A 17,531-nucleotide genomic window follows, 5' to 3' on the forward strand; every position below is an offset into this window, starting at 1 on the left:
GCCTCGAGGTGAAACCCACACTCACCAGGAGGAAGGGAGAAAGTTGGGTGCAGGACCACAGAGCCCTCCTGGTGCTGGTCTGGGCACCTGGGCAACTCGTGCTCTTGGCCCTCTCTTCCTCTTGCCTTGCCTCATCAGGGGTAAAATGCAGAGCCTCCCCCATGGGGAAGGTTTTCCTGATGGGCTTTGGCTGAATGATCAGTAGCAGCCTTGCCAATGTTCTCCTGCTGTGGCTGATCACAAAATATCTTACGAGAACGTTACCCAATGCCTTTGCTTCAGCCTGCGAGGAAGGAATGGAAATGGAGAGCACGATGCTCTTGGCACTCACCAAGTGTCTGCGCTGGGTTGAAGCTCTTCCTCCTGTCCAGGCTATAAATTGTAAAGGGTTAGCGCTTTTCAGCAGGCTAATTCACTGTTAACAGCTTTTGCAGAACACCCTATTTCAGTCCTCAACTTGCCAGAACAGAGTTTAGATTCTACCAACCTTTGCAGGCTTTGTCATGGGTACTTTTTACTTAGTGTTGGTAAATTGTTGAAAACCGTAGTATTTTTTCAATGTTATTACTTAGAATTGGGGAATATCCTCCCTGATGATGGTGGTGTTACTTTCTAGTGCACTTTTTGTTGCCAAACAAATGGTATCAGTTAATTTCTTTTTCTTAAAAAAGGAAGTGTTTTACTGTATGTTGTATTCATAAGATCCTAAAGATTGCAAAGGCGTAATAAAATAACTGTTACGTGTATGTCTTAAGATCTGGCCAGATAGGAGGAAAAAGTTACTTTTCCTTTTTTCAGAGAAAATACAATGCACTTGTTTTGTTCATTTACGCCATAGGCAACTATTCTACAGTTACACATCCATACTGTGAATTTTTTGTTTGTTTGTTTAAAGCATTTGTAGTAGGTATAATGAATAATTACAAATCATATACCACTGTTTCTCATTGGACAATCTCAACTGTACTTTGGTTGCTCTAAATGTGTTGTTTCCTCTGCCATACTTGGTTAAACGATTCTATTTACAGGCGGTATCAAAACTAAGCCAGTCTTTCAGCTGCATTCACCTGTTTGAGGAATTCTGCCACATCCCAGACTGCATTCACCGACATTGAAACTGCAGATCGGATTTTAGTCTGTGCAATTCGTTTGACACAGATGAGACTGTAGTTGTGCAAGTGAAATTATGCAAGAATAAACCCTGTTTTTTTTTCCAAGTTTAATTGTGTATTGTTACTTTCTTGAAAAGTACTGAAGACAAGTGATATCAAGGATGTATTAAATCTTTAGATTAGTATTTGAAAAAAGGACTACATAGCTATAAGCCAAGTGATGACTCGGCAGTGAATGTTAGCAGCGTTTAACACCTGTGACACACGCCACCTTTCATCTCAGTAATAGACTGTTTGCACTTGGAAAAACGAGAGTTGGCCAAATGCATAGCAAGGTAGAAAAACCAGCAAACAACAAATAAAAGAACCCCTAAAAAGTGAGTGCTTAATATGCCAGGTGTCATTATTACTTTATATAGACCCTGCTCTGGGGCCAGGTGTGTCATCTGCAGTGTTTATCCAGCTTGCTGGTGACTGTGACTCAGCTGTACGAGAACATAGGAAGTCCCACTCTGGTCTCTCCCATTTTTTTGTTAATAATTACTGCATTTGGCCAGCAGCCCTGAGGTCAGTGTCCTCAATATCCTATGAAGAGGTGAGTCCATTTTTCTAGCTCTGCACTTGCTAAAACCTGCACCTTGAGGATGTATTTCTTTGCAGCTGTTTCAGGGCTGGGTTGGCACAATGTACAGCAGCATAGCCCAAGTGCTATTCCATGTTAAACTCCCCATAGAAAGATTTTAGAGGGTAATCTTAGTTTAAGGCATGTATATAACTCTGTTGAACTGTACAGATGTGGAAGTAAAGCAGGCCTGAAGTAGCTGTTGAGAACACACTGATGACAAGACAGCTTAGCAGCCCTTGTCACCTTTAGGAAGGAATCTGCTGGTTGCAGTTCCAGTGTCTTCTCTTCCCATACAGAGAAGCAGCACATGCAGCAGCAGGATCATTGAACTGCCAGACAGCTTCCTGCTTGGGAGTTTTCTCTGGAGACTGACTGCAACTCTGTGACCACATTTATCAGCTAATACAGAGTTATTCTCTGTATCCTCCAGAGCAACATTCACCTGTAACACAGGTGAGCTGTGTTACCAAAGGGTCAGTGAAGACTGTTAAACTCACTAGTTTTATCATCTTTCTCCCCCTGCTGTGTTTTGGAATCAAAATACTTGAAACCATCAGTTCAAGAATAACTTTATTGTTTCCACCTTGTAAGTTTCATTGCGAATGGTCAGGACAGCTTGCTAGACAGTCTCCCTCATGATTTTGGTGAGTTTCTGGATCTTTGTCCTCGTCGACATATCTACATACTTCTCCCCAATATTGACGATCATTCCACCAAGCACTGATGGATCCGTCTAAAGAAGAAGTATTGAACAGGAATTCCATTAGCAAAAAATTGCTGACCTAGTATACAATTTTTACTTTTGTAAAAAGAGAGTTTTGCAAACAGTACATTCTGAAGTTAAGATTTTAGTAATTAAAGCATCATCGGGTCTAGAAGAAAGCACAGAAGTGTGTTAAATACAATGAATACACAACATATTTTTATTGTTTGTTCCTTTTTAAAGAAAAAAAGATCAGAGAGAGAGAGAAGCTCAATTGAACATTAACTTGATTAAATATATGTACAAATCAGAAATCCGTACCTTGGTCTCCAGCTTCAGGACCTCTCCCTTAGCCAAGAATCCATTCAGAGCACTTTTTAGGTCAGTGAGACTGGCATCATCCAAGGGCTGAAAAATTTGAGCAGAAGACAAGGAAAATTAAGGACTTAAAAATTCAAATAATATAATGAGAACACTTGTTACGAAAATCTGAAGAGAAAAATTAAAGGCACTTCCAGCAAGGCAGAGTAAGCAACCTTCTTGGACAGCAATAACCACATGACAGCACAGAAACAGAAGTCACTTTGTGCTCCTTTAATTTCATGAAACGTTGTGTTCTCTGCATATGTATTTCTAGCAAAAGCTTCATGGTAATATCTTCAGCAAGCAAGCATATTTACTTGCCAAATTAAGCACTCAACAGAAGACCTTCACAGCATCATTTAGGCTATATAAGAAAAGATAAATTTTGCTGTTTCTAACAGTTCAGATTATTTGCCTACGAAAAATTTGACGTAAAGCACAGGACAGCAACTCAGGACACGGGCAGAGAGCACCCCATCACCATGGAGGAACTTTGCATCCCCGTGGGAGAAGCACTGTGAAATTACCCTTGCATTCCCAAAGAGCTGCTCATATATCACTGTGACAGAAATTAAAGATTTCACAGAAAAGTAGTGTTTTTGCATTACCGGCAATTTCAATAATTTATATTTAATAGCTAACAGTTGAGAGCCAAAAGAAACCATCACCGCTACCCCAACAGGCAGCAGGAAAGTAACTTTACTTATGAATTATTTGGGAAAATTCATGAAAAGGTTTACACAGGCTTGTGAGTTTACACATCCCTGAAGGCTATCAACTAGATTAACAGTCTGTGCTTGTGGCCTACAGAGAGCCAGTCACCCTGAGATAGGTGACTCTTTTTACTTAGTCCACTAGGCAGTTCATTTTAGCCCCAACCAAGGCCTACAGAATTACTTGATGTACATTGCAGGCAAGCTCCTGCTCTAACAGACCTGGGCATGGATCCATCACCAAAGAAATTAATCAAGTGCCAGAATCCCCACATCTCCATCCTCACAGCTAACGGATACATCTTCCTTCTCACCTTTGTAAGAATCAGCAATAATCATCTGCCTTTGAAAAATTCCTCCTGCAGTTCCAGAATTAGCCACTTCCCCAATTACTGCACACAGTGAATTATGTAGCTGCTTCTTGCAGCTTCTTGCATTCTAAGAATGCCATAGGCATTCTTAGTCCTCAGCCTTCTGCTTTGCTCTAACACCTGATCAGTACCATTTCAGTGACAGAAATAAGAGCGGAGGCAGACAAGGCTGACTTATCAGCCACTGGGTTCACACATAGGAAAGAAAGATGTCACCTGTTAAGCTGAAACAGGAGGAACACGTTTAATTGTTTACCAACAATTTTTGGATATCAAAACACTATTTGGAGAGACACTTTCATCCTAGGAGAGGTGAGATTTTTCCTCACTACTCACACAGCAAGATGCTTGTATTATAGAAACCAAAATAAGGCTAAGTAATTTTGCCTTTTATGCCTGTATCTGTTCAGGTGAACCTAGAGGTTCCCAACCTACCTGTGCGGTGGTGACCGTGCACAGCACCTCTCCTCGGTACGCGCTCATGATCTTCCCAAAGGCAGACACAATGCCTGGAGTGTAGCGCAAGCGACCGTTCTCAGCCAGCAAGTCTGGATGGAAGAAGTAGATGTGTCAAAAGGGTTTAAAGCACCCGCTGGAAGCAGATTTGGTTTGCTACCAGTAACAACCACCAGCCTTGGATGTTTCTCAAAATCAAAATGATTACTCACTCATCAGGTTGACAGTAATAGGGGACATCTTCTCTTTTGCTAGAGCGTCATTCACGGCTTTTTGTTTAACTGTGCTCTTGGTATGAGGGTTCATAACAACACTGGACAGTTTGGGGTCCTTCAAAAGAGTCTAAGAGGACACACACACAACATTATAACAATAAAATGAACACACCACAAGTCCTCCAGGCGTGAACAAACCATCCAAGTGGGCAACAAGGTCGCTCCTTGAGCGAGCCTGAAGAGATGAGAAGCTAGCAGGATGATGGCTGCCCCACATACAGCTCACTTACAGGAGGTATCTTTGTTTTAGGGGTGTTTTAGGGGTGTTGCTCCCCTCGCACAGCTTGGACCCGCAGTCCAACCTCCCCCCCCAAAGCAGGGGCACCCCACGCCCCAGGTAGATGGCTGCTGCCGGGCTGCTCACCCACACGCGGAGCAGCTCCTTCTCCACCTGCTCCAGCTTCTTCTGCTTGGTGGCGGCCGAGTACAGCGCGGTGGCATAGCGGCCCTCCAGCCCGTACACCTGCACGGGGGGCTAAGGGCGACAGCGCGGCTCAGGGGCAGCCCCAGGACGGGGGGGACCCGCCGGCTCCCACCCCCTCCCCACTCACCTTAACCAGCTTGGACACCGGCCTGGCCGCCGACGTGCTCAGCTGCCGCACCTGCGGGACGGGACAGCACAGCGGTGGCTTCACAGCCCCTCACCGCCTCCCCCCTTCCCTCCCTGCCCGCCCTCTCCGTGCCATCACCTTCAGCGCCAGCCCCGCCGCCGCCATTTTGTTTCTGTCCGCTGGAGGTCACGGCGCCGCCCGGCCCCGCGCAGGCATGGCGGCCGCACCGCCCCTCAGCGCTGCGCGGCTCGCTGGGGGATGTAGGCTGCTGGCTGCTCCCTCCCCAAACCAGCTCCACATGCAGGGCGGACCGGGAGCGCTAGGTGTTGCTGTTGCCACAAGTTGGAGGATTAGTGCTCGCTCTAAAGCAGAGAATTAGGCTAGGCTTTCCTCAAGGCTTCCTCTTTAGGAAGCTGGTACAGCATCCCCTCAGAAACACGATGCTGTAACCCATATGTGGTGCTCTGGGTGCTGGAATTGAGCTCCTGTATCGCCGGTTGTATTTGCTCTGGGGACATGCAAAGCCACAAGTGTAGTTCATGAGAGCTTTAACCGTTCTAACACCATTCTTCTTGATATTTTTAATAACTTCGGTACTAAGAAAAACACATCTAAAATGAAGAAAAGGATTTGTTTAAGGAAAAACACACATTCTGTATTTTTTTTTTGTTGTTGTAATGTGCATGCACTGAAACTTGGGAAAAGTACAGAGAATGCATTTGTTTGAAATGGGGTCCTGTATCCAAAATTTCATTAGAGTAACCCTGAAACACTCCATGATCTTTTAGTCACTATCCATTGTATTTGAGCAGTTGTGACAGTCCAATGAAGTTCCTGCTGACTGGAAAAGAGGAAATATAATGCCTATTTTTTAAAAGGCATTTTTTAAACGGGAAAAAAAGAAGACCTGGTGAACTAGAGGCCAGTCAATCTCACTTCTGTGCCCAGCAAGATCATAGAGCAGGTCCTCCTGGATACTATGCTAAGGCACATGGAAAACAAGGTGACTGTTGACAGACTCAAGTTTTTTTCCTCCTACAAAGCATTTGGACTCCCTGTAGTGCCCGTCCTTCATTATTTGACATTTACCTCTATCCCTTGTTTCAGCGTGTTCATGTAGGTTCAATACCACTGAGCACTCATGCACATACTCTGATTACAAGGTCATGAGAAACACCTGGAAGAACATCCACTTGCAGGTCTGTTGGTTTATGTGGAGGTCACTGCTTGTGGCACTGTAACCTCAGAGTACTCATTCTTAGGAAATATAGTGTTATTCATATTCATAATGCATCATAACAAGCATTCTCCTGTTGATACAGACTAGATCTGAAATCCTACTAAATATAGCCTCTCTACTTCTATTTGAGAAATCTTCAAAGTAATTTGAGTTTAGATTAATTTAAACACACGCTTGTGCTTATTGAAGACATGGACTTCACACATGCCTAGCAGCCACAGAGCTCACTGTAATCAGCACTTTTAAGTCTCTAGAAAGAATGTGATAATTCTTCATTATTATTCTACCATGGTAGCAGTGGGGAAGTGTTTCAAGCAGGGTCCAGCTGCATGAGTCATCATAAAACTCGTAGTAAGACAGACCGTTCCAGAGTGCTTGCAGCATGTAGAGGTAAAATGAGATGAAGCTTGTAACAACACATCTGGTGTCCTCACGATGATGAGAGCATATCTGTTTATTTCCACAAAATGTGCCAAACTTAGCCTCCACCGAACTACGGCCAGCTCCTTCAAAAAGCACATGAAATACCAAAAACCCCTCCAGTAATTAAACTAGTGACTCAAAATCTTTAAGGAGGCTAAAAACACCAAGTACTTTAGTCCCTCACCTTGAAAATCACCTGAAACCTTAGCTTTCGGCCTGTTTGGAGTGCTCCTCTGCACCTGCTAGCCAGTAATTGCAGCCAGCTGTTTCCCTTTGGCTGAGCCTGGTATTCCCATACTCAGCATGGGAGGGTCCCAGAGCAGCCAGGGTGTAGCTGCAAACAAGTTCCTGACCTCTACAAAAAGTTTGTTATTTACAAGAAACAGAGGAGACTTCCACTCGCAGGCTCGAGTTAGGTTCAGGGAATGTGACACAGAAAAGCTATGACCTACCTCACCTCTCTGTTGCTACTGTGGTTTTGCTCCTGTGGCTGCTGAAGGAAGCTTTTTTTTTTTTTTTTTTTTTTCCCTTCTTTCAGGGTCTGCCCTTTTATTTCCCAGAAGCAGTGAGTGCTCCTGCTGAATCTAATTCACTTGGTTGTTTTTCGTACCTTTGCCCTGCAAACTGTTCTGCATGGGCAGGTAAGTGCAAGTGCTCTGTCACACGGGCTCCCTGGGGACTAAGCTGTCGCAGGTGGAGTGACCCGCACACTAAAACCTAGCTGCCTAGGCAAGACCTGACTCATTTTGCCATTAACAAAAGGGTTTTTCACTCAGTAACAGCAGGCAGACAACATTTTCTTTTTTCCTTCCAAGCTGGCAAGAGCGATTGTAAAACCACATAGATTGTTAGGGGAATTCAGAATAGGAGCAGCAGCCCTATTAATTGAGTTAGGATGCTGAACTCACTGACCTCAGCATTGGAGCACTCCACTGAAAATTATTTGTAGGGGCATTTGCAAAACCAAGCACCTGTGCCTACATTTGCCTGCCCTCCAAAGGGGATTTCCATCTAGCACTGCTATATGATAAAATAATAAGTCGTTATGATGTTATTGTGCCACGAGCACCCCAGAAGTATCACGTGTACGACAGTTTACTTTCTGTGCTGCCATAGTAATCTGTTGTAAAAGGGAAAGACAACCACAATTAAGTACTTGTAGCTTCATTGGCAAAATGTCTGCTCTGAGTCTCTTTTAGGATAATTTAATAAGCCTGAAAAATTGAGGTTGAGCTATGACATGATTTTAATAGATCAGCAAAATTAACACTAATCAGCAAGGCCTTATACTGGAAATGGTGACGAGGGCTCACTTGGACATTTGACCATTTTAGAAGACGTCCACAAAATATTACGTGTAAAAATAACTGATTCTGGAAAATATACAAATAATTGGCATGTTCTGGTGTAGGTAAGTGCTAACAGTTGAGCTTTGCCATCTCACAGATTGGCAGAGCAGCAGCTAGAACATTGTACTGAGACTCGGGAGAGTTGGGATCTATTTTCAGCTCTGCTTTGGGCCTGCTGATTGGCTTCTAATTATTCTGCACCTCAGTTCCCCCATCTGTAAAAAAGCAAGAATGAGACCAACATCCTTTACAAACAGCTTTAAATTTGGTCGATGAAACACGCTTTATTAATAGCAATGATACCTTCTCACACACGCTGCCATTAAAAAAACCTAAATTCACGACTGTCAGTCAAATTATGGTAATGTGCAAGTGGCTATGGAGAAAATAAAGTAGAGGAGGACCTTCATGCCTGCTCCATTACTGCTGTGGAAAGTGGGATGTTAATCCTTGTCCCACCTCTAGAGTCAGAATGGCAAAAAAAATGAGATTTTGGTCCATGTACTGGTGGTCTGTCACAGGAATGACCACTGAACTGACAGGCTCAGCAGAAATCCTTTACTGAGCAGGCCTAGAAGATGAGCCACATCTCAGCCAGAGACAGCTAACAGCCTAGGTACCTCTTTTACAGGATTAAAAGTGCACCTGTGAGTGGAAAACATCTCTTGCTTCAGTTTAAACTTGGGCCAGATACTGGCTTGAGTCATAGCAGGGTGAATCTCTGATCTTGTCAGTGTTTTCTCTGCAGAGCTGAGACCCCAGGCTGCCATCCACTTGCTGCGTGTAGGTCTTTGCATCTGCCTGGAGCTGGAATCAGCTGTCCTGTGCGTGGATGCAGGGGTCTTGCCGAATGAGCATATTGCAGCATTCTGTATCAGACAGATGCCTCGGCGGATTCTGGTTGCATATTAGAGCTACAGCTTGCTCGTTGCCACAAGAGGGAAGCCAATACTAATATTATAACTGCGTTCATGTAGTAACTATGGTTATTGTGGCAAGATTTTGATCCATTTCAAGGCTGTTGCGTGTCTCCTCTTTCCTTGTAGCAAACTTGCATTTGATCATATGTCAGCAACCGAGGAACATTATTCCACATTCCTTTGCTCAATGTCCTGTGAAATGAATTTCATGGATTTGCCTGCGTTGTTTGAATGGTGCATACATAAACCTGAAAGAGAAAGTAGGGACGGAACCGAGCTGGTTGTTTTCATAGCAAATCTGAACGGTCCACATGCAAGAAAGGGGAAATTTGGTGGGCACAGCAGCTGGTAAAATAAAGAAGGTGTTTTCCCTCATTTGGCTGAATATGAAAAGTTTATTAAAGAGTATTCAAGGAACCGTAGACGTAACTTTCTAGTAGCTCTTGCCCTGTAGTAATGATAAGTGAATTCAGCAAGTCTGCTGCCTCTCGTTCCTTAGCCTGTTCTGCAGTGAACGTGAGCACCTCCTTTACGGATTCATTTATTACGGTGAGCCTGATCTCATTTACTGTGCTACAGACCGGAGTAACTGCTGGCTTCAGGAACTTCACTGAATCACTTATCTTGTGGTGTGTTATCTGTGAAAGTCACCCTTGTTTAGATCACATGTCTACGGCTTAAATCCGATAGGTCAAGATTTGTCGTTACATTTCATGCTGCGGCCAGACGCTGTGGTATGTGCACAGCCCTTGTCAGAAAGGTCTTCGGAAAGTGGCGAAAGCAGAGCTTTTGCGTAGGGGAATTTGAAGAATAGTCTGGGTGTAACAGGGATTCATCAATCACATTTCTTTGGTCAGTGCTTTCCTGGTCTGTCTTCTAGATTGCTGCAAGATAGAAACACACGAGAGATTTCTGTAGAGCATTGCTGGCATATGACAATGGTTAAAGATCACAATTCTTGGTATTTGGAAGTCATGATTTGGCTTGTGTATTTTTTGAGGAACAGCAGAACTGCGAAGCCAGAAGCACTGCAGAAAGGCACGCATGTTGAGGCTTCCTAGGAAGCCCCCTAGGGTGTTCCCTGCAAGTGCAGGAGAGGGAATCGGGGCAAGGTTATGAAAGTCACAGACATAGATTGCAGTCCCCAGAGGACCTTTGCATAACTAGCTTCTTTGTTAAAGGATTTTTTTAAAAAAATATTTTAGGAACATTTAATGATATATGGGATATTTTGTTCTCCTCCCCCGTCCCTTAGAGCCGTCGTACCTTACACTGTTTTCCTAAAGGTACTGCTGGTCTCATAGAAATTGTTAAGCTTAAAAGGGGAAACCTAGCTGGAAATATTGTAATCCCCCAGGTGGACAGACACCTTTCACAGACCTTACAGTACGTTGTTCTTCCCATAATACCTTTGTTTCTCCTTTCCCTCCATTGCTGTTTCAGGCCCCAAGTACGTGAGCAGTCACACTGCCTCCAGTGAGAATATTCACATGACTAAGGCCATGCGCTTGCATAGGGATTTCCCGAATCAAGGGCATGAAAGGAAATGGCCAGGTTAAAAATAATGGGTTGGTTTTATCCCCGGTGTAATGCCTTTGACAGTAGTGGAATTATACAGGGCTGAAACGGGTCCAATCTGTCCAAACAGAGGACTGCCTCCAGCTCCCTCACCTGCTGGTTTCTGTATCCGTATTTATGGCATAATCAAAGTCAATTCTCCATTCCCCAGCTTTGGCCAGCTGAGCCTGGGGGGGTTTCAGATCGCTTTGCAGCAGCAGGAGCTGCTCTCCTTCAGCACAACATCTCCTGAGGTGCCAGGTGAGTTTTCCCCGCAGAGCTATTAGGGATATGCCTGTGGGGCTTCACCAGAGCCGATGATCCACACGTCCCCACTGCCACGGGGTGGCTGATGGCAGAGCAGGTCTTACCTCTCCTGCCACTTGCCTGCTCCTGACTGATGCTGAGCCCTTCTGTGGCCTTATCAGGAGCTGCTGGTCTTTGGGCAAGAGCCCTTCTTTTCTTGGTTGGTGTCTTGGTTGTTTCACTTTGTGTTCTCCTGCACCAGCGCTGCCCTGCTCTTTGTGGGTGTTAAATGGTCCAGGTGAATGCTCACACTTGAAATCAACTGGTATGGAAACACAAAGGTAATAATAATTAAAAAAAAAAAGACGGGGGAAAAAAAGGGTTGTTAGGTTTAGAAGAACACCGTCTTAAAATGCTTCTCGCTCCTTTCTGTGGCTATCCTGCCCTGTGCCTATGTGGTGTTAGGAGTCGCTCAGCTATGAAACTCCAACCTGGGACCCAGGCGAGCTCACACAGCTCTGTGTGTGCTGCTTCTGTGCAGCCATGCATGGCTTTCTTCAGGCCAGGAAAAGCATCTGGTGTACCTGCCATAGGTACCACTCAAACACTCCTTCGCATGGGACGGACTTCCAAAGGTCAAAAATTATGGAGCCAGGAGAGAGGGGAGCAGCAAGGAAAAGAGAGGAGGAAAAAAAAAAATCACAACAAAACATCTAGCATCCAGGGCTCATGACTGCTTCGACGAGATCTATCTTTAGTTATAATAGTGAGTCACATCATTGTGATCCGACTTTACGGGGAGTTTGAGGTATGAGCCAGGCCATGGGATTGCGAGCGAGAGCGAGAGCATCACGGGATGCAGCTGTAAAATTCCACTACTCTCTCAATCAGGTTCGAAGAGCACTAAGAAACAGGAAGCAGGGAGGGGAGGGCGGCATGTGTGTGTGTGTGTGTATATATATATATATTTTTTTTTTTTTTGCTTTTTTCCAGTGGAAAATTATTGCAGCGCGTGGCGCATCGTGATGCAGCTCATCAGGGCGGCGAGCGCGGCGGCGGAGACATCTCGGCAGCCAGATCCTGAGTGGAGCAGGCACCTCTTCCCGCACCGCTCGGGGTGTGCAAAGCGTCACGTCGAGCCCACCCCGCCAGCCACCACGAGCAAATGCAGGATTTTCGTGGCTGGTGCTGTGTCTCCTAGCAACATTGCTAGGCAGCAAGCTATACATCACGCACGGCGCCGGCTACTACGGTATAGCGGGGCCGTTCCCAGCTCTTTTTCCCGGCTATAAAATATTAATTTTCTGCTCGCAAAGGGGCGGCGGCACCTGCGGGTCGAGAGGCGCTCCCTCCCGGGTGGACGCGTGCAGCTACCGTTGGCTGTCGCGGGGATCACGAGCAGCCCCAGGCTGGGCTGAGCTCCTGGTATGTAAAATGTGGGTGTGATTTCTGAGATATAAACACTTTCCGTGCCTGAGGTGGGGTACAGGTTGGCTTTGGCATGAATAAATACATAAATAACCAGGCGGTTCAGATTATCCCCCCCCTCCCCTCTTTCCTTCTTTGACTCATATGAGCAGATCCTGATGCGAGGACCACATGTCTGTGTACACAAAGAGAGGGAAATTTCCTTGACATTTGGAGATTTTGATTTTATTTCTTTTTAGGCTCCTCCACACCAGGGCACCGTGGATGAGAGCCCATATCACAAACGCCAGTGATGATTTTCTAGATTGATGGGTGTGATTTCAGCAGAGACTGTCTGCCAAGCCCCCTCCCCGAAATGATTGCATAATCCAGCTGTTGCATGCGCAAAGAAAAAAAAAAAGAAAAAAAAAAAAAGGAGAGAGGGAGAGAAAAAAACAGTCCTATTCTATAAGAAGTGGAGTCGTTATTACAGAAGGTAAACAACAGAGCCTGATCTCCAGAGCTGCAGAGAAGACGTATCTGCAGCTCATTTCAGGTGTGCAGACCCAGAATAGGAGCTGCCTTGCTCGAGGGCAAAAGGAGCCTCTTGCAAAGGGTCTACCCAGGACAGGGTTTCAATAAATCTCTGGATCTAAAACGTTAATTTTTTGGACATATTGTTACTCACAGTGTTACCAGGTGGCAAGAAGGGAGGGATGCAAAAGAGCTGGTAAAAGGCAGCAGATCGGTTCTGGCGTCTGAACGCTGTGTTTTTCTTCTGCACGTCAGAGGACAGACTTACTGTTTAAGCCAAAGCAAAGAGGGAAGCAAGAGGGGAAAACCACACTGTCAAAATACACAACGGTCTGCGAGATGAACAGCTGCATCGCCCCTCATCTACGCTTGCAGATATGGCAGCACTGATGGAGTCAGCAAAACTGCGTTTTGTCCTACAATTCTTATTTAAGGGAGCCAAAATTTAGTTTTGGCTTACCCCATTCTGCTGCGGGCATATCTTACTGCATTTTGGGGTACATGGTGGAACCAGAGAAATCAGACTTCCCTACAACAGGGTGGTATGTCTTCGCACTACAAATTTCTGAGGGGTACAGCGACTGCAGTTTGATACTGAAAGCAATCTCACAGTGTTCAGCGACATTTGTCCATCAACAGAACAAAGAAAACAGCACAACTTCCATTTCATGTTTTTCACAAAATCACAGCAGACTGAAGTGAATTCATTGTCCAAGGCTCAGGCTCCTTGGTCTTTGTACATAAGGCCAATTTAATCCCAGGAGAAGATGCTCAGAATTTGCACTGAGAGTAGTATCTGAACGTAGCACTTTGAAGTGATAACTACTACTACAGATGAGTAAAACATCCCAAGTGAAATACCGTCCCTTGCATACCCATGCTTCAGGCACATCTATAAGCCTGTCCTGGTTTTGCAGCCATTTTTGCTGATGATATATAAAAAAAAGGAATTTTTATCATCTGTGCTTTTCTAACTTGAAGGACTTTAATTGGAATGATTGCCCAGTTTTATTTATTAATTTATTTTGGCAAGACATTTCTTCCATAAAATGCTTTGACAAATATTGACAGCAGCCACAGTAAAATTTAAGGTGTATGAAAAATCTGCAGAATTTCACCCTCCGTTTGCAAATCTTTCTGTCACTACACAAAGCTTCTCAGCTTGAGTGCTTGACAGCTGACGGAGCTATTATATTTTGGTGAACGAGGACCAAGTGAAAAACTACGAGGCCCATAACTGTGTGCATTCACCGATGCCTCAAGGAAATGAACGGCTCAAGGCTTCCCCTTGTTATTCAAGCACAGATGTGAATTGTTCAGACAGATGCCAGTGACTGGCAGAGGAACGCCAGACCCAGCACAGGTCTAGGACAGCGAGCGTGCCATGCCTGGTGCCTGCCAACGCCACGACTTCAGCAGCAGAAAGGTGCTTTGCTGGGAGCTTTAATGTCATTTACGCACGCTGCAAGACCTCTGCGGAGTCTTAATTCAAATTTGACAATCTGTCTCAGTCCTTCCTGAGGGCTGAGAGTTATCACAGCAAAAGTTAAAAGATAAATTACATCTTACCACGAAACAGTGCCAAGTACAACACATGCAAGTATCTAAGTCTGTGCAGAAAGCAGAAGGGTGTTATGCTGGGCAGGGGTAAAAAAAGAAGCAAGCTAATCTCTAATGACATTGGAAAAGAAAATAGCTGAAGGACTTTTTCTATCTGTGAGTTTCATGGTAAATACCACTCGGTATTTTGGTATCGTTAACATCTTATTATTATGACTACTATTAAGCAGCAGACCTACCTACTTTTGCCCGTGTTTTCTGGGCATGTCTCCGTGTTTTACAAGTTAGAGGTTGTGCTAACAGCTGGAAATATTGTATCATCATTTCATTACCACCTGGCTTGAAGAGAGGATCATCCAGTAATTGGGTTTTGTAGGCATCTGCTGAGATAAAGTAAGGGAGGAGGCTGCTACGCACTCTGCTATAGTCACTGTGAAACTACATTTATTTTGTTAAAAAAGCAACACTTCTTTTCTACTTCCTTAAATTGATCATCACAGCTTTCCTTTTTTTTTTTTTTTTTTTTCTTTTTTTCTTTAAATCTCTCTTATTGATTTGCAAGAAATAGAGTTGGTTGGCTTGTTTCATGCCACAAGAAATATCACGGTCTTCTTTCTCCCCAGATGACTCAGGGTCAATGTAATCTGTAAAAACAACTCTAACAAAACAAATTTTTTGCAGATAAACCCACAAGAACTAAACCCAGTGCAGGTCTCTTCCAAAAACCATTTGCATATTTTCCTTTCTTTTACATCTATCTTTACTTGCATGTGTATATATAAAAGAAACAACATAAAATTATGTTCGGAAGTGGAGGAGTTTCATCCACATAAAGATGTGGATGAAAATGTGGTATGTCAGAGAGGTTACATGTCACCTACTTTGCCTGGAAGAACTCCTGCGATGAATATAATTGGGAGAAAAAGTGAAAAACACCGGTGTTTTTCAACAACAATGACAACAAAAAACAACGATGGTGTTCTTAGCTGAAAGACAATCTGATCTTGAAATAAAAGGGTGTAATAATATGCGCTAAAGGGCTAGTTAAAATACTTAAACCTATTTGGACCACAATGATCACTTCATCAGACTTCCCGCAAAATTCAGGCTGTTGATCCTTAGTCTACAATTCGTACCTCCACCATCAAACTACTGCTTGAACTACAAGTGACTGCTGAGACGGTTTTCATTTGTTGTTTGTTTTAAATTATGTTACTTGCATTTTGCCTTGCACTGTTGATTTAGTGTTGCAGAGCAGCCCCCCCAGGTTTGCTTACAGTGACGTGCACAAAGGCTTTGTTTGCAAAGTTGTATGTTAAATACTGCTGAAGAAGTCTCATATTTTTGCTTGTTTTTATGTATGTCTTCTTTTATTTATCCATATTTTATATTAAATATTTATGTTCATATTTCAGATTGCAGTGAATTGAAGAATGAAGAAAAACTCGTGTTTTGTTTGTTTGTTTATTTGTTTGAAGAAATAACCTTCCTAAGCAGACAAGAAAATAGACGCTGAGGATTTTTGTGGATGTAGACATATTAAGAGGTTTTTCCTTTTTTGAGTGAGGGGAAAATTGAAATAAAAATAGTATAACTCCTTCCTCTAGTCAGTCATTTTTAATACCAGAGTCTTAAAATCTGGTTTGGAAGATGAACATTCATTACAGAAATATCTAAGCATGCATTTTTTTTGCACTGGTCCTGGATAAGTGACAGTAACACCCTCTTGAATATTTTTCCAATTCATGGGAGGCTGCTGATTGCCAGTTCATAGATGCTGGGGCCATTTTGTTTGTTCCTTAAAATCGTGTTAATGTTGCTGCCATCTCGCAGTACCGCACCATGCTGTTGCTAACTAAGAATTCACTGGAACGCTCAATTATTGAAAAACAGTCTCAGAAATCTTTCTGATTCATGAACGTAGCTGTACGGATTCAGGGTAATAGCAACACAACCATAGCCAGCTTACTGTGTGTCAATTAATCTGTTGTTTCAGCCTGGATGAGTAATGCGATCTAGCTTTTGATATTATTCTGTTGTGCAGCATAGTAACGTTTGTGCTCAGGTGTAACGTGAACCCGGTGCTGATAGCGTGGCAATGAAAGTGATGCCATCCTCTGCTTTAGTCAGCATGTTATTGTGTGTCTTATTCCAGATAATTGTACACCCATGTAATATATCTACTGTAGTCAACACTTCTTTTTTTTTTTTTTTTTTTTTTTTTTCTTTTTTTTTCTCCTTTTTTATCTTTTTAAATCAAAAAAGGGAGTCTGATTCTGATCTCACCCCCATGAAAATCACAGGTAATTTAGTTACAACCAATGGAGCTGCAGTGCCGAAAAATTAATGAAGAGCTTGAAGGATTAACACCTGTGCTTTAATTTACACAGCAGTGATGATCCTGCAAGTTCATTCTCTTTGTTGGTGTGGGGAGGACAGACATGAGGACAGAAGTTTCCAACTCCTTGCCCAGGCTCCCTCTCACATAGCCCGTAATTTGGTGTTGACTCTTCTCCCACTGACTCCTCCTCTCTAAATCTGCCCTCGATGACCTTTGTGGTTGTCTTTCCAGCCTTCACAGTCTGCTAAAATGTATGCTAAATTCTGCATTCAGGTCGGAGAGGATTTTTTCATCTTCAGGTTTCAAAAGCTATCCATGGCACCTGATTACCGCAGTCATTCTTTCCTTCTGCTCAGGTGTTTTCACCTTCTCCCATAGTTTCAGCTTGTATTTGATGAGCAGTGACCTCTTCAGGTGAATTTCATCTAATTTGTATTTAAAGTGTCTTTCAAACCACTCTGGTGGTCTAAATAACAACAACCAAGAAAGTAAAAATTAATATTTGTGAGTTATATGCTGCAATCCACAAACAGCTCTGAAGAGCAAGTCACAAGAACCGGGGCTGGGAAAATCTGTTTGCTCATCAGCCCCTGTCAGTGTTTAGATACTTCTCTACAGGATATTGTCAAGTGCTTTTTCCATCTGATGATGGTTAACTGGCCTGTTCCGACTGGCCAGATTAAACATTCCCATGTGGGTTCCCGTCGAGGGGGCTGTCTATTGCAATAAATGCTGCGAATACCCTTGAGCTCAGCTCGCCTTCTCTGGGCTTTGCTGCCTTGTTG

At 43.7% G+C, this 17,531-nt stretch overlaps 1 protein-coding gene and 1 long non-coding RNA gene across 2 annotated transcripts; one reads left to right on the forward strand and one right to left on the reverse strand.

The window, feature by feature from the left end:
- Positions 1–2,290: 2,290 nt before the first annotated feature.
- Positions 2,291–5,416, reverse strand: ATP5PO (ATP synthase peripheral stalk subunit OSCP). Its single transcript, XM_027449157.2, has 7 exons — positions 5,308–5,416; positions 5,170–5,220; positions 4,983–5,093; positions 4,556–4,685; positions 4,323–4,435; positions 2,762–2,848; positions 2,291–2,470 (listed from the first exon to the last, which is right to left on the reverse strand). The coding sequence occupies exons 1-7, from the start codon at positions 5,332–5,334 to the stop codon at positions 2,357–2,359; spliced, it is 633 nt and encodes a 210-aa protein (XP_027304958.1). The 5' UTR covers positions 5,335–5,416; the 3' UTR covers positions 2,291–2,356.
- A 5,521-nt stretch (positions 5,417–10,937) lies between these two features.
- Positions 10,938–16,556, forward strand: LOC119715641 (uncharacterized). The gene is made up of 3 exons (XR_011804576.1): positions 10,938–11,795; positions 11,898–12,329; positions 15,821–16,556. It is a non-coding gene; the product is annotated as an uncharacterized lncRNA (long non-coding RNA).
- Positions 16,557–17,531: the final 975 nt, after the last annotated feature.

Source organism: Anas platyrhynchos, chromosome 1, assembly GCF_047663525.1.
Source record: "Anas platyrhynchos isolate ZD024472 breed Pekin duck chromosome 1, IASCAAS_PekinDuck_T2T, whole genome shotgun sequence".
NCBI lineage: Eukaryota > Metazoa > Chordata > Aves > Anseriformes > Anatidae > Anas > Anas platyrhynchos.

What these genes read in the sequence shown, in the direction of transcription:
- ATP5PO (XM_027449157.2), bottom strand. Translation starts at nt 5,334, where the DNA reads ATGGCGGCGGCGGGGCTGGCGCTGAAG. An exon ending in CGGTGTCCAAGCTGGTTAAG is followed by an intron (nt 5,094 to 5,169) that starts GTGAGTGGGGAG and finishes TGTCGCCCTTAG; the next exon opens with CCCCCCGTGCAGGTGTACGG. An exon ending in TCCTGAAGCTGGAGACCAAG is followed by an intron (nt 2,471 to 2,761) that starts GTACGGATTTCT and finishes CTTCTTCTTTAG; the next exon opens with ACGGATCCATCAGTGCTTGG.